Source organism: Sus scrofa, chromosome 1 (assembly GCF_000003025.6).
Source record: "Sus scrofa isolate TJ Tabasco breed Duroc chromosome 1, Sscrofa11.1, whole genome shotgun sequence".
Classification (NCBI taxonomy): Eukaryota; Metazoa; Chordata; class Mammalia; order Artiodactyla; family Suidae; genus Sus; species Sus scrofa.
The window spans coordinates 168,371,889-168,389,177 of NC_010443.5; the positions used below are offsets into that span (position 1 = coordinate 168,371,889).

Sequence of the window (17,289 nt, forward strand, 5' to 3'; positions counted from 1 at the left end):
GTGTAAAACTAGTATTATAGTTAAAAGCAGGAACTGCCAGAGTTCAAGTTCTGGCTCTGACGCTATTATTTATAAAACCCCTCATGGGTAAACTGCTCTGTGCCTTAGTCTCCTCATTTATAAAGTGGAGAGATAATAAGAAAATCTACAATGTCAAGCTGATGTTATTAAACACATGTAAAATGCACACAGCAATACCTGGCACATGGTTGGGTCCATTTATGCGTTAGCTGTTACTAGTTTCACTATGAGCCTTAAAATAAAAAGTCTTCGAGTGTGAAAAAAGATAAAAGTCCCTATACAACATCATTCTTTAGCTTATATAAAACTATGTTTCTAAATAATCTCAGAATTCAATCATATAAGCACACTTTTTTGGCTTTTTTATCAAGGCATAACTCACCTGCCATAAACTACAGTGCAATCAATTTTTGTATATGCATACTTTGTGTAAACACAACTCAGATCAAAATACAGAACATGTCCAGCACCTCCAGAAGCTTCTTCATGTCCCATCCTGGTCAGTAACCACTCTGCAAAGGATGGCCTCTATTCTCACCTCTTACCGGCACATATTAGTTTTGTCTGGTTCTGCACTTCATAAAAGGAATCATGAAGCATACACTATTTGTGTCTGGTTTCTTTCATGCAACATTATGACTATGATGTGCATTCATATCTTAACAGCCTTTTTCACAGCTGCACCCATATTTTTTATTTACAAAGCAAATATTTACTTTTGTTATGCATTTTGCAGTTATATTCCCCAGTAACAATAAAATACTCACATTCAATCAGCCACTCTCTTCAATGAAGCCCAGTGATGAACAACATTTATAAAATATGTATTATGGCCTTGCAGAACAAATCTATGCAGGTAAAAGCCAGAAGAGTGGTCACCCTTGGTGAGCAAGTACGAGGAGGCTCTGGGTACTTGTGATATGTTGTTTCCTGATCCAGAGGTGTTTGATTTGTGAAAATTCTTCAACTTATATAATTTATTTATTTACTTACTTACTTACTTATTGTCTTAATAGGGCCGTACCCTCGGCACATGGAGGTTCCCAGGCTAGGAATGGAATTGGATCTGCAGCTGCCGGCCTACACCACAATCACAGCAATGTGGGATCCAAGCTGCATCTGCAACCTACACCACAGCTCACGGCAATGTCGGATCCTTAACCCACTGAGCAAGGCCAGAGATCGAACCCGTGTCCTCATGGATACTAGTCGGGTTTGTTAGCCACTGAGCCACAGTGGGAACTCTGAACCTATGTAATCTAACGTGTACTTTTTTCCTTTGACCAAGCCCATGGCATGTGGGAGTTCCTGGGCCAGAGTCTGAATTTGCGCCATAGCAGCAACTGGAGCCACAGCAGCAACTGGAGCCACAGCAGTGACAACACCAGAGCCTTAACCCACTGAGCCACCGAGGAACTCCCAGCACGTGTACTTTTTAATGCATACTGTATTTTAATAAAAAGTTTTTATTTAAAAAAAACTAAACATTTTATTATTTGTGCCTTAAAATAACTCAAAGTTTCTGATTGTTCATTCTTCAAATACTCTGTTTTGGTTTTTACACATATCCATTCTCTTGCAGATTCTTTTCCCACATAGATTACTACAGAATATTGGTAGAGTTTTATGTGCTACACAGCAGATCTTTGTTGGCCAATCATTCTATATACCTCAGTTCACATATGCCAACCCCAAACCCCAAGTCTGTCCCTCCCACCCCACTCCCTGTCCCCTTTGGTTACCTTAAGTTTTTCAAAGCCTATGAGTCTGTTTCTGTTCTGCAAATTAGTTCATTTGTATCTTATTTTTTTTTTTAGATTCCATACATAAGTAATATATGGTGTTTTACAAAGTTTTTTTAAAACATGACCCTGGAAAAACTAAGAGTTAATTGATCCAACAAAAGATAATTATATGACCTGAGCCTTATTAACATACCACTCTCATCAACAAATCTTGTGTACAAGGTCCTTTCTGAGATAATTCTGGAAATACCTATATTCTTTTATGTGATATTTTTCATTATCACCACTATAATCAATGTTACTTTACAGGTAAGACTATGATGTTACTTTACAGGTAAGACTATGATGTTTTGGAAAGTTAAAGATGGACAAAGAGGAAGGTTCGGGAAGAGAAACTGGAACTAACTAAATGTCAGTTTAGTCAACGTCACTTATTTAACTTTTACAACAATTCTGTGGAGAAAGGGACAATCACCCCAATTTTGCAGAAGCAGCACAAGCTCAGAGACTTTAAATAAATTGCCCGAGGTCACACTATAAAGAAAAGAGTGATAATTCAAATTCAAGTGTGCCTTCAAGCCCTTTACCACTGCCCATTATATAATTTATTAAATAATTTATTTAAGCTTTCTATACCTCAAAATACTTGAATCTATTTTTCAGAGCTTCAATAGTTCTTAGGCTTTCCTCTTGTTGCTTTTCTTTAGTTGCCAAAAGGGACTTCAGCTTTTCTTTCTGAAATGGAAAGGAATAAATACAGAGCAAAATCATCTTGTGCTTGAAATTGGGTTAAAAATGTGATTAGAAAGTGTGAATTAGAATTACTTTGAGGAATGTAGTTAATGGCGGATTTCATTTGTTTTTTCTTTTTTCATTTTATGGTTGCACCTGCAGCATATGGAAGTTACCAGGCTAGGGGTGGAATCGGAGCTGTAACTGTCAGCCTACGCCACAGCTACAGTCACACTAGATCTGAGCTACATCTGAGACCTATGCTGCAGCTTGTGGCAATGTTAGATCCTTAACACACTAAGCCATAATGGGAACTCCAATGGTAGATTTTTAACTATTAGTAGAATTCAAAATCTGTACAAATACACTAATAATATATATGCAAATAACATTATGAGAAATTCAAATTCCTGTTGTTTGTTTTAAATCTTATTAGTTTTCAGACATTCAGAATTTCACATCTTGCCATGAAAAGCTTAACAGAAAATGAGCAGAGGCAGTAACAACAAAATGCCTATGCTAACCCATGCCACTATACTCAAAACATACTTTTACAATCTAAGGTAGCTTTTGTTTTTCCTTTGAGCAATAACTAAAAATAGAATCCTGTCTCAACCTCAACTCAGGACTGCAGTATCATCTTCAATTTACATAACATTTTAAAGATTTAAAGTAAAATTTATCATCCTACCTCACTTTTCAGATCATCAGCAACCATTACCTCCTAAATTCAAAAAGAAAAAAGGTATTTTCACTCTTGAGAGTTTATTTTAAAAAGCACAAGCTTGGTGAATATCTTTTTAAAAAACTAGCACATCTTTAAGATTGGGGGTTAGGATGTGAGAAGAAAATGTCTATGTTCTACCATTTCTATGGTCTGCATTGTCCTTCATTCTTCAAAAAACCAGATTCAGAAGCATTTTCGACTCTTATGGGAACCCATCCATTACAACTCTTCTTTGCTCTCCTCCCTCACTTCTTTTTTCTACTCCTTTCTCTCCAATCCCATAGCCCCAACCATATATAGTCAGTCCTTTGTTATCAACACAGACCAGCAGTGGTCTCTGTTCTTAGATTTGACATTGAAAGTTTCAGGCAAGAGTCCTAGTAAGATGTAACTTTTCTCAAGGGCAATGACCTGTTTTACCTCTTTTACACCATGACTTGATATGACAGTCATTAACAATTTGTTATCAATGATGATGGCTTACAGTAAAATAGCTTTGGGGTTTTTTTGTATTTTGCAGATTATTTACCTCATTCAGCTGTAGTTGTAAGCCATTGACTTTATCCAATAATATTCTTTGTTCTTGCTGAATTTTTCTCAACCTCTCTTTCAGATCCTCATTTTCAATTTCTAGATCCTTAAATAATAAAGATAACAGGTGTCAGACCAATTTTTAAAAGAGAAATTCTTACAGAAGAAATTTCTAAAAGTTTACTTTTATAAACAGATATACATATAAAATAGCTTTAAATATAAGAATATAATAATTTCAATGACATTCAAATAATTTAAAATCTATACCTGAGAATACAGAAAATTACTGTCCTATGATAACTAGTAATTACTACTTTATACAAGACAGCAAACCACCATGATTCTAATAAAATAAGAAACAAAAGCAGCATCTATAAATAGAAAATAGCAGGAGAATATGCCATTTTAACTTTTGCTTAACACCTCTAAAGTTTATGAGACCATTCTTATGCTTTGTTAAACTAATCATCACTTGAGTGCTCTAATTATAGGCTCTAATTTTAGGCTACAGTTCACTTTCTTAACACTACATAGTAAAAACTATGAAAATCTAAATAAAAAGCTTTTGCTTTACTATATGGAAACAGCTATTCAATTTATATTTTAATGATATTTCAATCATAAAATAAACCATTTAATTACGGCTCTTCTTTCAACATGATCCAAATAGTAATTATTTTTTGAACACTTTGATTGAACCTAAAAAGTCAAAAGTGCTGTATGGTTAACAAAATCATTTTTCTTAATCAAAAGAAATACTTTAAGAAAAAGTTCAGGAGTTCCCATAGTGGTGCAGCAGAAACAAATCCTACAAGGAACCATGTGGTTGTGGGTTTGATCCCTAGCCTTACTCAGTGGGTTAAGGACCTGGCGTTGCCATAAGCTGTGGTGTAGGTCACAGACACGTCTTGGATCTAGCATTGCTGTGGTTCTGGCATAGGCCGGTGACTACAGCTCCTGTTCAACCCCTAGCCTGGGAAGCTCCATCTGCTGCGAGTGCAGCACTAAAAAAGACAAAAAGACAAAAAAAAAAAAAAAAAACAGAAAAGAAAAAGTTCAGATTTTGTTTTATTTACACTGATAACTATCAATTTATCATTATAATTTTCTAAAATGAATACAAATTTATAGTTTATGGGCCAAAAAAGATATATTTAAATGAACAAAAAGCTGTAAAAAGTTATTATTTACTTCCTAATGTATATTAAAACAATACCTCCTGTAAGATAATACTGACACATTCATATTAAAAGTTAATTCTTTTAGAAGAGATTGGACAAGAAAATAGAATTACAAAACATAAGCCACCCTTCCTTCCCCTACTCACTTCCCCCACCTTTGTGCTCCCTTTCTTTTCCCCAACACCAGCACAAATAGCACTGGAATTCTTTGCAAAGGAAGATACCAGCTTTTTTCTTTATACCTGAATGTTCTGATGCTCCCTCTGACTTGACTTCATATTTACTTCATCTAACATCTGTGTCAAATTTCGCTTTGGTAAAAATTAAGAAAACATAAGTTAGCAAGGATGAGATTTTTTATTTTTATTTTTTATTTATTTATTTTTCTTTTTGGGTTCACACCTGTGGCACAAGGAAGTTCCCAGGCTAAGGGTCGAATAGGAGCTGAGGCTGCCAGCATATGCCACAGCTCACAGCAACACCAGATCCTTGACCCAATGAGCAAGGCCAGGGATCAAACCCGCATCCTCATGCATACTAGTCGGGTTCTTAACCTACTGAGCCACAAGAGGAATTCCAAGGATGAGAATTTTTAAAAGTACATTTTCTTCAATACACAATACACACAATTAGTGATTTTCAGCTTATTCAAGTTTAAATTTTGCTGTACAAAACACAAGGTGGCAGTGTTTCCACTTAAAACTCCAAATGGAAAGCATCTTTAAGGATATATATTTTAAATAAACCAAATATAACCTATTTTAAAATACTAAAAAATAACAAAATTTAAAATTCTTATTTTTAAGTATTTTTTAACCAAAGCCATCATATTTTAAAAAGGAGAATTTAAACTAGAGGCAAAACTCAAGTTGTACTATAAATCATCAGCTACCATTTCCCCAAAAAAGAATTCAGTGTTTAAAAAAAGGAAGAGGGGGAGTTCCCATCGTGGCGCAGTGGTTAACGAATCCGACTAGGAACCATGAGGTTGCAGGTTCGGTCCCTGGCCTTGCTCAGTGGGTTAACGATCTGGCGTTGCTGTGAGCTGTGGTGTAGGTTGCAGACGTGGCTTGGATCCCGCGTTGCTGTGGCTCTGGCATAGGCCGGTGGCTGCAGCTCCGATTAGACCCCTGGCCTGGGAACCTCCATATGCCTCGGGAGCGGCCCAAAGAAATAGCAAAAAAAAAGACAAAAAAAAAAAAAAAAAGGAAGAGGGGGAGTTACATTAATGATGAAAGAAAATATGGAAATTATTTATTTCTTTAAGCACTGATGAAATAAAATAAGGGGTGTGATAAGAAAGAAACAGACAATCCACTGACTAAAGCTACATAAAAGATTTCTAAGTAATCTGGTTGGATACATGATCTGTTTTTGTACACTTACTGCTTTGAAACTTTATTCCAGTTTAGAGATTTGCTTTAATAAAAACACAACACAATCATTAAACAAGAGAGCAAATAAACTTTTTTTTGCCCCAATTGACCTGAAATCTACACAATAATTTAGAAAGCTATTGCTTTCTTCCTTTTTAAGAACTAAAAAACAAACAAAATAAAGAGTAAATATTTTAATTCTCCAAGGTAATTTATGTTTTGTATTATTTGTTGTGTTTGGCTTAACCAAGTACTTAATATTCTAATGAGCTCAGACTTGGACAAATTCCCATCAAGACTATATTCTGTATCTCTAATTCGGCCCAAACTACATTTCTAGCCTCATTCCTTCTAGCAACTTCCTTCACATGGAATCTGACCTGCCTCATCATACCACTTTCAGGCCCTGTCTTCCCTTCTGGCCCTTGGTTCCTGTCACTCTGGCCCTCTACTGCCCCATGGACATGTTAAACAAGCTCCCTCCTCAGGGGCTTGGAACTTGCCCTTCCCTGTACCCTTGGGGCTTTGCCCAGAGAGCCCCTGGCTCCCTTCTCATTTCCTTTAGACCTCTGCTCGAATGTCACTTCCTGACCACACAATCTAAAATAGCTCTCCGCCCTCTCTCTCTTCATGCCCTAATCCTGTTCCACTTATCTTCAAAGCATCTGCTATTAAATTAGATACCCATTTGCTTATTGTTCATCTCCCTCACTAGGCTGGGAGCTCCATGAGGGCAGGGACCTTGAATGCTGATATCCCCAGTACTTAGTAATGAGCATATAGTAAATAACTGAATACATCTTATTTTTTAAACTATACTATAGGTTAATTGATAAAAAGGATTATAAGCACCTTAATACATAAATAAGTCCTATTTACAGCAGATATTTTTAATGTATTTAATAAACAGCAGAAACAAATGAGTTTTACTGTCCTTAGCAGAATATTAACTCCATGATAACTTCTAGAGCACTAAGCAGGATACCATTCCCATATTAATATTCAATAATTCTTTATTTTAAATACCTGTATATTTCAGAAATCATTTTTCTATGATTCTATGTGAGATGGCTAGGATAGATGTAAGAATGCACATTTTACTTCCCTCCACTCCCACTTAGGTATCTGAGGAATGGAGAGAAGGTTAAGACAGCTACTCCAGTGGAAAAGAAGAGTGACAGCAGACATGACCCATGCACGGACTTATAACTTAATTCTGATGGACTGAAAAGGAGACATGCTTTCACACAGCTTTCAGATTCAGGTGTGAGCTAGAGAAATGATGCAGAATGATGACAGGATCACTCAGAAGGTACCTGATTACTTTCTCTTCAGGGTTTGGAAGTGTTCAGGCCCCTCTCACTAGAGAAAAGCTGAAAGCCTGGAAGGGAAGAGCCAGTAGAAGAGGAGAGCTGTCTACACTCGCTTGGGGCAAGACGGTGAGAGTGACTAAAGCACATCCACTCACTTTAACTCAAAGATATTATGGGAAATGGTTAGACATCTACTGAGAGTTAGATACAAAACCAGGGTTAAAGAGTAAATTTATAATAGTGCAAGGTATGAAACACACATGCACTGTGTTTTTTAAGGTACGATCCTCATTAAACTAAATACACAGAGAAGGTAAAAAGAAGAAAAAGGAAAAGAAATCAAAATGTTAACAGTGACATTGAGATCACATACAATTAGTTTTGAATTCTGTTTTTTCATTTCTTACTGCATTGAAAAATTTTCCAACAGAAGATATTCAGCTTTGTTACTATGGGAGAGTAGAAAGAAACTGTCTATGGCCTGCCAGGCTGAAATTCATCATCTAAGGATCTCAACAAGGTGCAATATTTCATACTTGAAAGAACTGGATGTTCAAGGCCAGCAATCAGGATATTTCCCATTGGATACATTCATTGTAATTAGACCCTCTGTCTCAAGCTGAGTGCCAGGATCTGGTTAAAGCCTCAGGATCTCAATACCTAGGTTCTACATGGGCATGATTAACTGAAGAGAGAGAACAACACGCATTTAAAACTCAAAATAGTTCTATATAACCACTAACCAGGTTTACTAAGCACTTAACTTGTACAATACATATAATTTTTTTAACCTGTTGTAAAGATGGTCCTTTCTTCCAAAGTTCTCTCCCTGAAGATTTAAAGAGAGAGAGAGGAGAGAGAGACAACAGGTTAACTGGGTAGACATGCATTCCCTAATTATATAATTGAGTCAATATTAAAGAAATAAAATTTAAAGTTTATTTTAAAGCTTACTAACTTACAGTTAAAAGACTGAAATATCACCTTTGCCTATCAGATTGGCAAAGTGTTTTTTTTTCTATGACCTCTCAGTAGATAATATTCATGCTAGAGAGGGGAGGCAAGTAAAAAATGCAAAATTTAAAACACTCCTAAATTAGAAGGCAACTTGTTGATATATATTATCAAAAGCTTAATGAAATGTACATAAGTTGAAACCTCCTGATTCAATTTCTAGGAAGTGATCCTAAGGGTACAGTAAAGATATGCTAAAATATTTATGCATAAGGATAGTAGTCACTAAATGATTATTTAAATAACAACTACAGAAAATTGATAATTAAATTAAATAGATAGAATTTTACGCATCAATAACAATCATACTGTAGAAAGAAATATTTATTTATGGGGGAAAGCCTTCAAACTGCATTACACAAAAAGTAATCTACAGCTCACAAATAGGTAACCTCAATTTTATGCATGGAGAAAAGACTGGAAGACTATGTTAATAGAGGTGCCTTGGTGGTAGGATGAGTGGCTAATTTTACTAATATACTTTTCTGTACTTTCCAATTTCTCTTAAGCATAGAAAAATATTTGGCACAAGTAGTATTTAATAAATCTTGGCTGAATATTTTATATACATGTTTAAACAATGATTCTTTCTTTAAAGCCTTGTAAGATAAAAGAGCTTAAGAGCCCCACCCCCCCATCAAAAAATATATATATTAGTAAAACATATGATTTGGCCCATTCTTTTCAGTTTTTAAATTACTCCACAGTAGAGTAGGGTTGACTAGAAAAACTGGACCATAAAACAAGTGAATACAATGTCAGTCTTCATAGCTGAGGCAAAGAGGGAGGTGAACCAATAGTATTTATCATAGGAATGTTTTGCCCCCTACAAACTGTAGTTCTACCATCTAAATCCTTTCAAGTAGCTCTTTATTAACCTGGACTAAATTTTCTAGTGACAGAAACTGCTGATACCTCTGTTGGTATTTTCTGATGCAGTCTTCAGTAAGGTCAGAATATCCAGATTGTCGCCAATTCTTGCATAGTAAAAACAATCATGACCAAGGGCATCCAGCAAGGTTACATCAGCGCCATTTTTCATTAAGACTTCTACTGCGTCTTTGCAGCCATACTCGCAACCTAGCATGAGAGCAGTCCTAGAAGGGAAGATAGAAGAACAAAAGACCTTGAGAAGGACCCAGGAAAATATTTCAGAAATCTCTTTCAGAGGCCCTTTCTTAAAGAACAGATATTACTTTAAAAAGTCATATTTGTTACAGACACATATTTGACTTCATATTTTCATTTTGTATTTTAACTTCATTGCATTTATAAAAACATTTGCTTTGTGTCTCAGTTTGCAGAACTAATAACATCTTACATCAGTTTACATAAGTTTGTAACTTTTACTACCAAATTAACCTCCTTTATTCCAGTCTTTCTATGACCTACAAGTAAAGTGCCATGATAATTTTCCATAACTGTCAGCCTATCTGTGCAAAACCTACAACAATAAACCCAAACTTTTAAATCACTTTGTGAAGTGAAACACACCATGCAAACTTCCCCAATGAATCCCTTCTACTCCAAAACAGAATCAAATTCCTGTTCCTGTTCTCCATTTAGAAGAGCCTTTCTTCTCCATATATCTCCTTCACATTTTCATACTTAATTTTAAAATTTGCCTTCTCAAATAAACCTTCCTCAATTAACTCCTTTATCATGGATCATTGGCTTCTTCTGCCACGATGGAATCATTAGCAATTAAACATTTAATAGTATGTTGACCAATTGTAATAATGTAACAATTAAATTATTATGGAAATTTAGAAGGTCCTAGAAATTCTCTATTTTTACTGCTGAGGAAATAAACACTCAATGGAATGAAGCAACTTATCCTACATATAACTCTGTTTTCAACTGTGAATACTAGATTTCATGAGGAAACTGATTTTTGCCTTTACTCTGTATTTGTTCTATACTCTACGCTCTGTATCTCTTTTATACTTCCCAGTAGTTGCTGGAATGCAATTTTATATACAATAGGCATTAACAAAGTTTTTCTTATTAGGGAAAAATGTTATAGACAAAAACAGGAAGAAAAGAAACAAAGAGTGTCAAAAACTGATATTTTATCTTTAAAACCATGTGCTATGTGTCTAAATATAATACACATTGCCCTACCTCATTGAGTTTTTTGGTGAAGGTCCAATGCAAAACAGAAACAAATGTACTTGGAAAAATGTAAGCTCTACTTAAAAAATAAGGCATTATATATGTGGATCAACCAGATCAACCCTCTCTGATCCTAAAAAATTTATTTTTAAATCAAATTTTCTTAGTCATGCTTGGAGCCAGATTATAGTATCACAAAAACAAAGGAATATAAAAAAGCCACTTTCTTAAAAATCACATTAATGATTTAATTACTTAAGAATTTCCTCCTTCGAGATGGCTGAACAATAGAAAAAATCAGAGCTATAAAATCTGACATCCAAAGACTATTTTATCATACTTTCTACTTCCAGTGAATTACAAACAATAGAATACATGTTTAGAAGAATAAAACTGTCAAATGAAACCAACAATTTTAGCAGTAGTTATCTAAAAAATTTCAGAAACCTGTCATAAATTATTATAAGGCTTCAACTGGTGAAAAGGATGTATTTCAGATACTTTGTTGTCAGAAACTCTGTGACTATACACATCAGAATTATAACACAGCAAGCAGCATGATACACAGACCCAGAAAAGAGGACAGGGGAAAAAATTACAGATAGAAACTGCTAGTGCATACCAACTAAAATAACACCAAATTCAGATGCAGAAAGAAACTAAGGGAATCTGTATTGGGGTACAGAAATGAACTCAGTTTCAGAAAAGGCAGTGGCCTTGAGCTGGGCAGAGAGGAAGCAAACATCTTGAGACCATCTACACGGAAACATATCAACTTCAGGACACCCAGAAACCACTTTACTCTCAAAAGATTCACTAATGAAGAAGTAGGCTATAAATGCAATTTTTAATTTTTCTTCTTTATTCAAGCCCATTTCATTAAGGGTTTTTTTTAAGCTCAAAATAACTAGGATATAGTTCCTCTTTCTTCAGTCCTTTGACCCAAACACAGGCCAATAATCACTGCCTGTATTTTGAGTTTGTCATCATCCCCTATTTCTCTCTTTCTCCCTCAGCTGACTCAGATGAAAAATAAGTGGGTGCTAATTCCCAGGAGGGGGAACCACAGGGGATGAAAAGGCCAAATCACAGCAGCAGAGCTTCAGGATCACTGTGCATCCAGCTGGTGTCTGGGGAGCTGTGATAAAAGAATTACCTGTTTTGTTTGTCTCTGGAATTAATGTCTGCCCCTCTATCTATCAGCAGTTGACATATTGTTGGCCTACACATCTGAGTAGCCAGAACAAGTGGCGTCCGCCCATCCTAAGCAAGAAGAAAAGTAAGACAGAATTAAGACAACAAATCTCCCGAAACACGGAGGTTAGAATACGTGAGTTGAAATGAGAATAAACATAAGCTGACTTACTACATCTTTGGCATTCACTGAGGCCCCATGGTCACAAAGCAGCTGTATGCTAGAAGGACAGTCTGCCATGGCTATGAGGAACAAAGGAAAATGATAAATGGTGAACATCTGTTGGTAACACGTGGTGTTTTGCCAGGTTCATATAAGGCCTAAATTCTTCAGTCCCTAAAGTACCAAGCTTCACATCCTTCACTCTCAGTTTAGCATTATTAGCATCAATTTTCTCTCTGAAAATGGATTAAACAAGATTGTCTTGTAAATTTAGTTTAGTTTAATAGGACCAAGGAATACTGTCATCCCTGCAGAAGATAAGAACATACTTCTGTGTGAAGGTAAACAAACACTGATGATGAAAATCAAACAAATTTTCTATTTATAGTATATTTTAAAATATGGCTATAACTGACTGAATCCTTGAAGTGTCAGCTCAGTTGTTTGTTGTTGTTTTTTTTTAAAGCATCACACTTTTTTTTAAATAGAAAAAAAGTATGACTCATACAATTTATATTTCATTTTCAAAGCAGAGACTGCAATATCTGCCCTTCATGTTGCAAAAAGCAGGGTCATTTTGCTAAAAACTATTATAAAGTCACATGATGCTTTTTCTCTGACCAACAGTAGATTTCATATTAGCATCAGGAAAAAATTGTTAAATTCATGACATAAGATCGTGTTTACACTCTCCCTGAGTTTTCATAAAAGTTTTATGAGTTGATACTAGGTTATATGCACAAAAAGTACTAGGTCGGTGTTCTTCTTTCTTTTTTGGGGAAATTCAATAAAATAAAACCAAACATGCATTAAAAAAAAAATCAAGTAAAGTTTTCATTTCTGCTGTCTTTAAGTCTTTTCTATAAAATATATAATCTATCTTTAAAGAAAGATAAATGAAACAATACATTAATTGTAAAACTGCAATCATTCAGGCCCAATTAAAAATAAGAATGAAAAAAATGTAAAGCATAAAAAATTCCAGAGTTATACTACATTGGAATGTAAAGTCCATACCAAAGGTACTATGATGGAGAGTGCCAACTATTCACCCTTTCTTCCATGGTAATAAAACTGTGCCGGGCACAGGGTGGCTCACTTGGCCCACAGTTCCCAGTCCCCTGTGCACACAGGCATGACCACATGAGTTAGATCATGCCAGTGAAATCTGACAGGAGGGATGCGTGCTACTTTCTGAGAAGAGCTTTAAAAAGTAGTTATACATTCCTCCATAATCTTTCCTCTTCCTATTAGCAGGAAAACAGGTGCCTGATATTAGCTTCAGCCTTAAAGATGAGGACAATACCCCAGGCAATGGTAGAACTGCAAAATAGAAGAAATCTGGGTCCCTGAATGACCATATATAGCAGAGACACAAGCCAAGTGGATCATCCAGGCTATGACATGCAAGAAGGAAATTCTGTGCTTTTTTTTTTTTTTTTTTTTTTGTCTTTTTGCTATTTCTTTGGGCCGCTCCTGCGGCATATGGAGGTTCCTGGGCTAGGGGTCGAATTGGAGCTGTAGCTTCTGGCCTACGCCAGAGCCACAGCAACGCGGGATCCGAGCCGCGTCTGCAACCTAAACCACAGCTCACGGCAACGCCGGATCGTTAACCCACTGAGCAAGGGCAGGGACCGAACCCGCAACCTCATGGTTCCTAGTCAGATTCGTTAATCACTGCGCCACGACGGGAACTCCTTTTTTTTTTTTTTAAGCCAATGTTATTTTGTCACAGCAGTGTAGCCTTATCCCTAACCAAGATAAAAATTGTTATTCAGGAGTAAAAATTGTTACAGTGCTGCTGTAACAAAAACTTAAATTATATGGTACTGGATTAGTGGTTGGAAACTAGGTGGTCAGCAAACATATTTTAGTCTACAAATCTTGTGATTTTTCTCATGCTGTGGCAAAACATTTGATAGATCTATCATCTGTGCTAATTTACAAGGTATATCATGTGACTATGGATCCTTTCTAGGTGAGGCAATAGAAAAGCCAAATTTTAGTGCATATTGACAGCTGCTTACTGCTTTAAGGAAGGTATTATAAGAAGGAGATGAGGTCAAATTAGAATTAGTTATGAACACAGATGGAAGGGAATAGAGAGTATCTAGATATTTGGGACCTCACAGGTTGGAGAAGCCAATTGTTTCTCTAGACCAGCAAGAAATAAAACTATCATTGGTTACAACTTTTCTCAAAGACAGACAAATGAGGGGGAAAAAAAAAAAAGATTCAGTAGATTCAGTACTAGAATAAAGATCAGATTGCGAATACTATATTCCCATTCAAGACTATTATTTCAGATGACTTTGAGATGGCAGTACTAAAACGAGGTAGAAAATCATGAGTATAGTAATAAAGACAAGAAATAAAAGAGGGTTAAGAACTTTATGTCCAGAAAACAACTTTGGAAATGGTTCCTGGCATACGGAAGTGTTGGCAACAAATAGGCCAGAAACCTACCAAGGTTCTGAGGAAATATACTATTCCCAAATCCAAAAGCCTAGTCAATTAAGACTAGTAACTTCCTGCCCTTAAGCTGACTCGATAGAGGGCTTTCCAACATCCAGTCTACCTGTGATCCTAGAGGATAATGAACAAGTAAGAAGCTCTCAGAAGTCAGAGCTAGAATCCACAGTGATAAGGGATTTCTTCCAGAAAAGAGAACCAGGGGGCACCTGGAGGAGTTAACCAAAAAATTTACTCCAAGACCTCAGTCGAAAGCCTTTGCAGTTTCGCTCAGCAGCATTTGATATCTGCCACTGACTAGTAACTGCTGTGTGTTTCCCAGTTCTCCTTTTACTGAAAGCGAGTCTTTATTTTACTTATCTTGCTCTATCACTATACATTGTGAGGAGCAGATCCCTCTTCTTTGACCATGAAGAGCCATTTCAGAGCCAAAAAGAGACAGGAGCACATCACACAGAAATCCCAGTCTTTGAGGAGGCTTTAGTAACTGGATTGGTTATGTATCTTCTCCCTTGGGGAGGGGATAAAAGTTCTATATGTGGGAAGTAGAGGGTGCAGGAATATTTGGAAGGCCAGAGGACTGGACTGTGGCAATTGTTACCGATCTGTCACCAGTTCTTCTCTTAATCTACGGTGTAGCAGCTGTGACATGACTAGTACCTAGAGATTACATTTCTGGGCCTCCCTTGCAGATAAATACCACTAACTGACTTTGTGCCCATAGATCGATTACGAGTTGAGGGCTATTTACCACTTCCAGATCTGGGCCTTAGACTATGGCCATGTGCTCTCCTATTCTCTTTCCTCTTCCTGCTAGCTGGAACACGGATGTGACTATAATTTGATGAGTAGAAGCTCCATGAGCAGATGAGAGGAAGATAACAGAGGAAAGTGGAGCAACAGGATGGAAAGAATTCAGTTTATGAATGAGCCACCTGCCAACCAATTCCTCTCAACATTTTTTTAATAAGGAGCTGATATTGGAGTTCATTTATTACATCAACATAGTGCTCATTCTAACTTCACCTACATTGGTTCAGTTTGTATCAGTTTTAAAAACAGTGATAATAAAATCTATAATATACAAAAAATCATACACATTTAATGTACATATTTTGATGCATTTCAACAAATGCATACACTGTAATATCACCACGGTCAAGGTACTAAACATATGCATCACTTCCACAAATTTCCTTATGTCCTTTTGTCTATATATGTGTGTATTTTGTTTGGGTTTCATTTTTGGTTTTTAGGTGAGAATACCTATCAAAGTATTCTATCTTCTTAATATATTTTAAAGTATGTAAGATCATATTGTTAATTATGTGAAATACATTGTTATATTACATTATGTGATAATTACATACAATTTTATATAATAATTATACCTAAATAAAACATTTAAAAAAGTAAAAACAACTGGAGAAAGTTGAAAATTGACTACATGACATTGAAAACATTTTCAAATGCATTAGATGTGATAATGGTATTACACTTAGGTTACAAAATAGAATCATTATCTTTCAGAGATAAAAACTGAGTTGTTTATGGATAAAATCATAGGATGTCTCAGATTTGATTTAAAATATGCCAGTAGAATAATGGGTGGTGGTATAGATGAATCAAGATTGGCCATATAATGACAACCGCTAGATGAAGGGTATTATGTGTTTTAACACAATATTCTAACTTTATGTTTTACATGTTTGTAACAAAAATATTGTAATAATTTTAAAACATAATTATTAATAGGGTTGATGGATTTAAAAAACAACTGGAAAGGTGGTAGAATAGATATATCACATGACATTCATTCGTACTTCATTAAGCAGAAAGATCATTTTAAAATTTCCATCAAGCACAAAAAATTAGCACTACAAAAATAAATTGTATTTTTTTATGATTTTAAATTTAATTTGTAAATTTGTTCTGATAATTCGATGACTATACAATCTTGGTAATGAATTCTTGGTTTGTATTTTTATTTTTTATAAATCTAGGTTAATGTTTTTATTTTTTAATTAAATAGCAATGCAAATTATCATAAAATATAAAATAACAAATAAAACTATAGGAACTCACAAGAGTCACTGTGAGGCTCAAATGATAATGTATGTAAAAATGCTTTCCAAATAATGCTACTCTATACCAAAATAAAAGAAAAAAACACACTGTGTGAGAGATTATCATAAAAGTACATAAAATGTAAAAAAAAAAAAAAAAGAAAGCAAATCAAGGTACCAATGTTTGAAGGAAATTTAAAGTCTAATATATTTTTAACAGAGACCACTCTAATCTACCACAGATATTCTATATACATGAAAGAGTAGGGTTTTTTTGATTAATTTTTTTTTTAATCCTTTGAACTTCTAGTTAACTAGGAATTTCAGCCTTAGAGGAATCTCATCAGGGGTCAGACTATCCTTACATTCCAAAAATCTTTAAATATCTAACTTTTTTCTAAGCATTTTCTTTAAGATACCTAAAGAATAATGTGTATAAATTTTGATATACCACATGGTTAATAAAATCTATGAAATTACTAGCATAAATCTCTTTTAAAACAGAGCACATCATAGTGATATGAAATTCAGCACTGACACTTCTAAATCAAAAGAAGCACCACCACCATTAATTAAGAAATGACTACATGCCAGGCACTATTCATGATTCAGTTATAACCACTACTGCAGTTGTAT

General features: G+C 35.2%; 1 protein-coding gene across 8 annotated transcripts in view; it reads right to left on the minus strand.

Annotated features, from left to right (window-relative positions):
- The window catches only part of UACA (uveal autoantigen with coiled-coil domains and ankyrin repeats), a 99,521-nt gene that overhangs the window by 18,234 nt on the left and 63,998 nt on the right, over positions 1 to 17,289 (minus strand). For 6 of the 8 annotated variants that reach the window (XM_003353467.4, XM_005659879.3, XM_021100807.1 and 3 more), the window contains 8 exons: positions 12,125 to 12,195; positions 11,915 to 12,021; positions 9,559 to 9,740; positions 8,421 to 8,458; positions 5,183 to 5,251; positions 3,755 to 3,862; positions 3,190 to 3,222; positions 2,403 to 2,501 (listed from right to left, as the gene is read on the minus strand). In XM_003353467.4, coding sequence (XP_003353515.2) covers positions 2,403 to 2,501; positions 3,190 to 3,222; positions 3,755 to 3,862; positions 5,183 to 5,251; positions 8,421 to 8,458; positions 9,559 to 9,740; positions 11,915 to 12,021; positions 12,125 to 12,195 — 707 coding nt within the window. The remainder of the gene's footprint in view (positions 1 to 2,402; positions 2,502 to 3,189; positions 3,223 to 3,754; positions 3,863 to 5,182; positions 5,252 to 8,420; positions 8,459 to 9,558; positions 9,741 to 11,914; positions 12,022 to 12,124; positions 12,196 to 17,289) is intronic. The other 2 variants (XM_021100801.1, XM_021100804.1) reach the window with 1 other exon arrangement.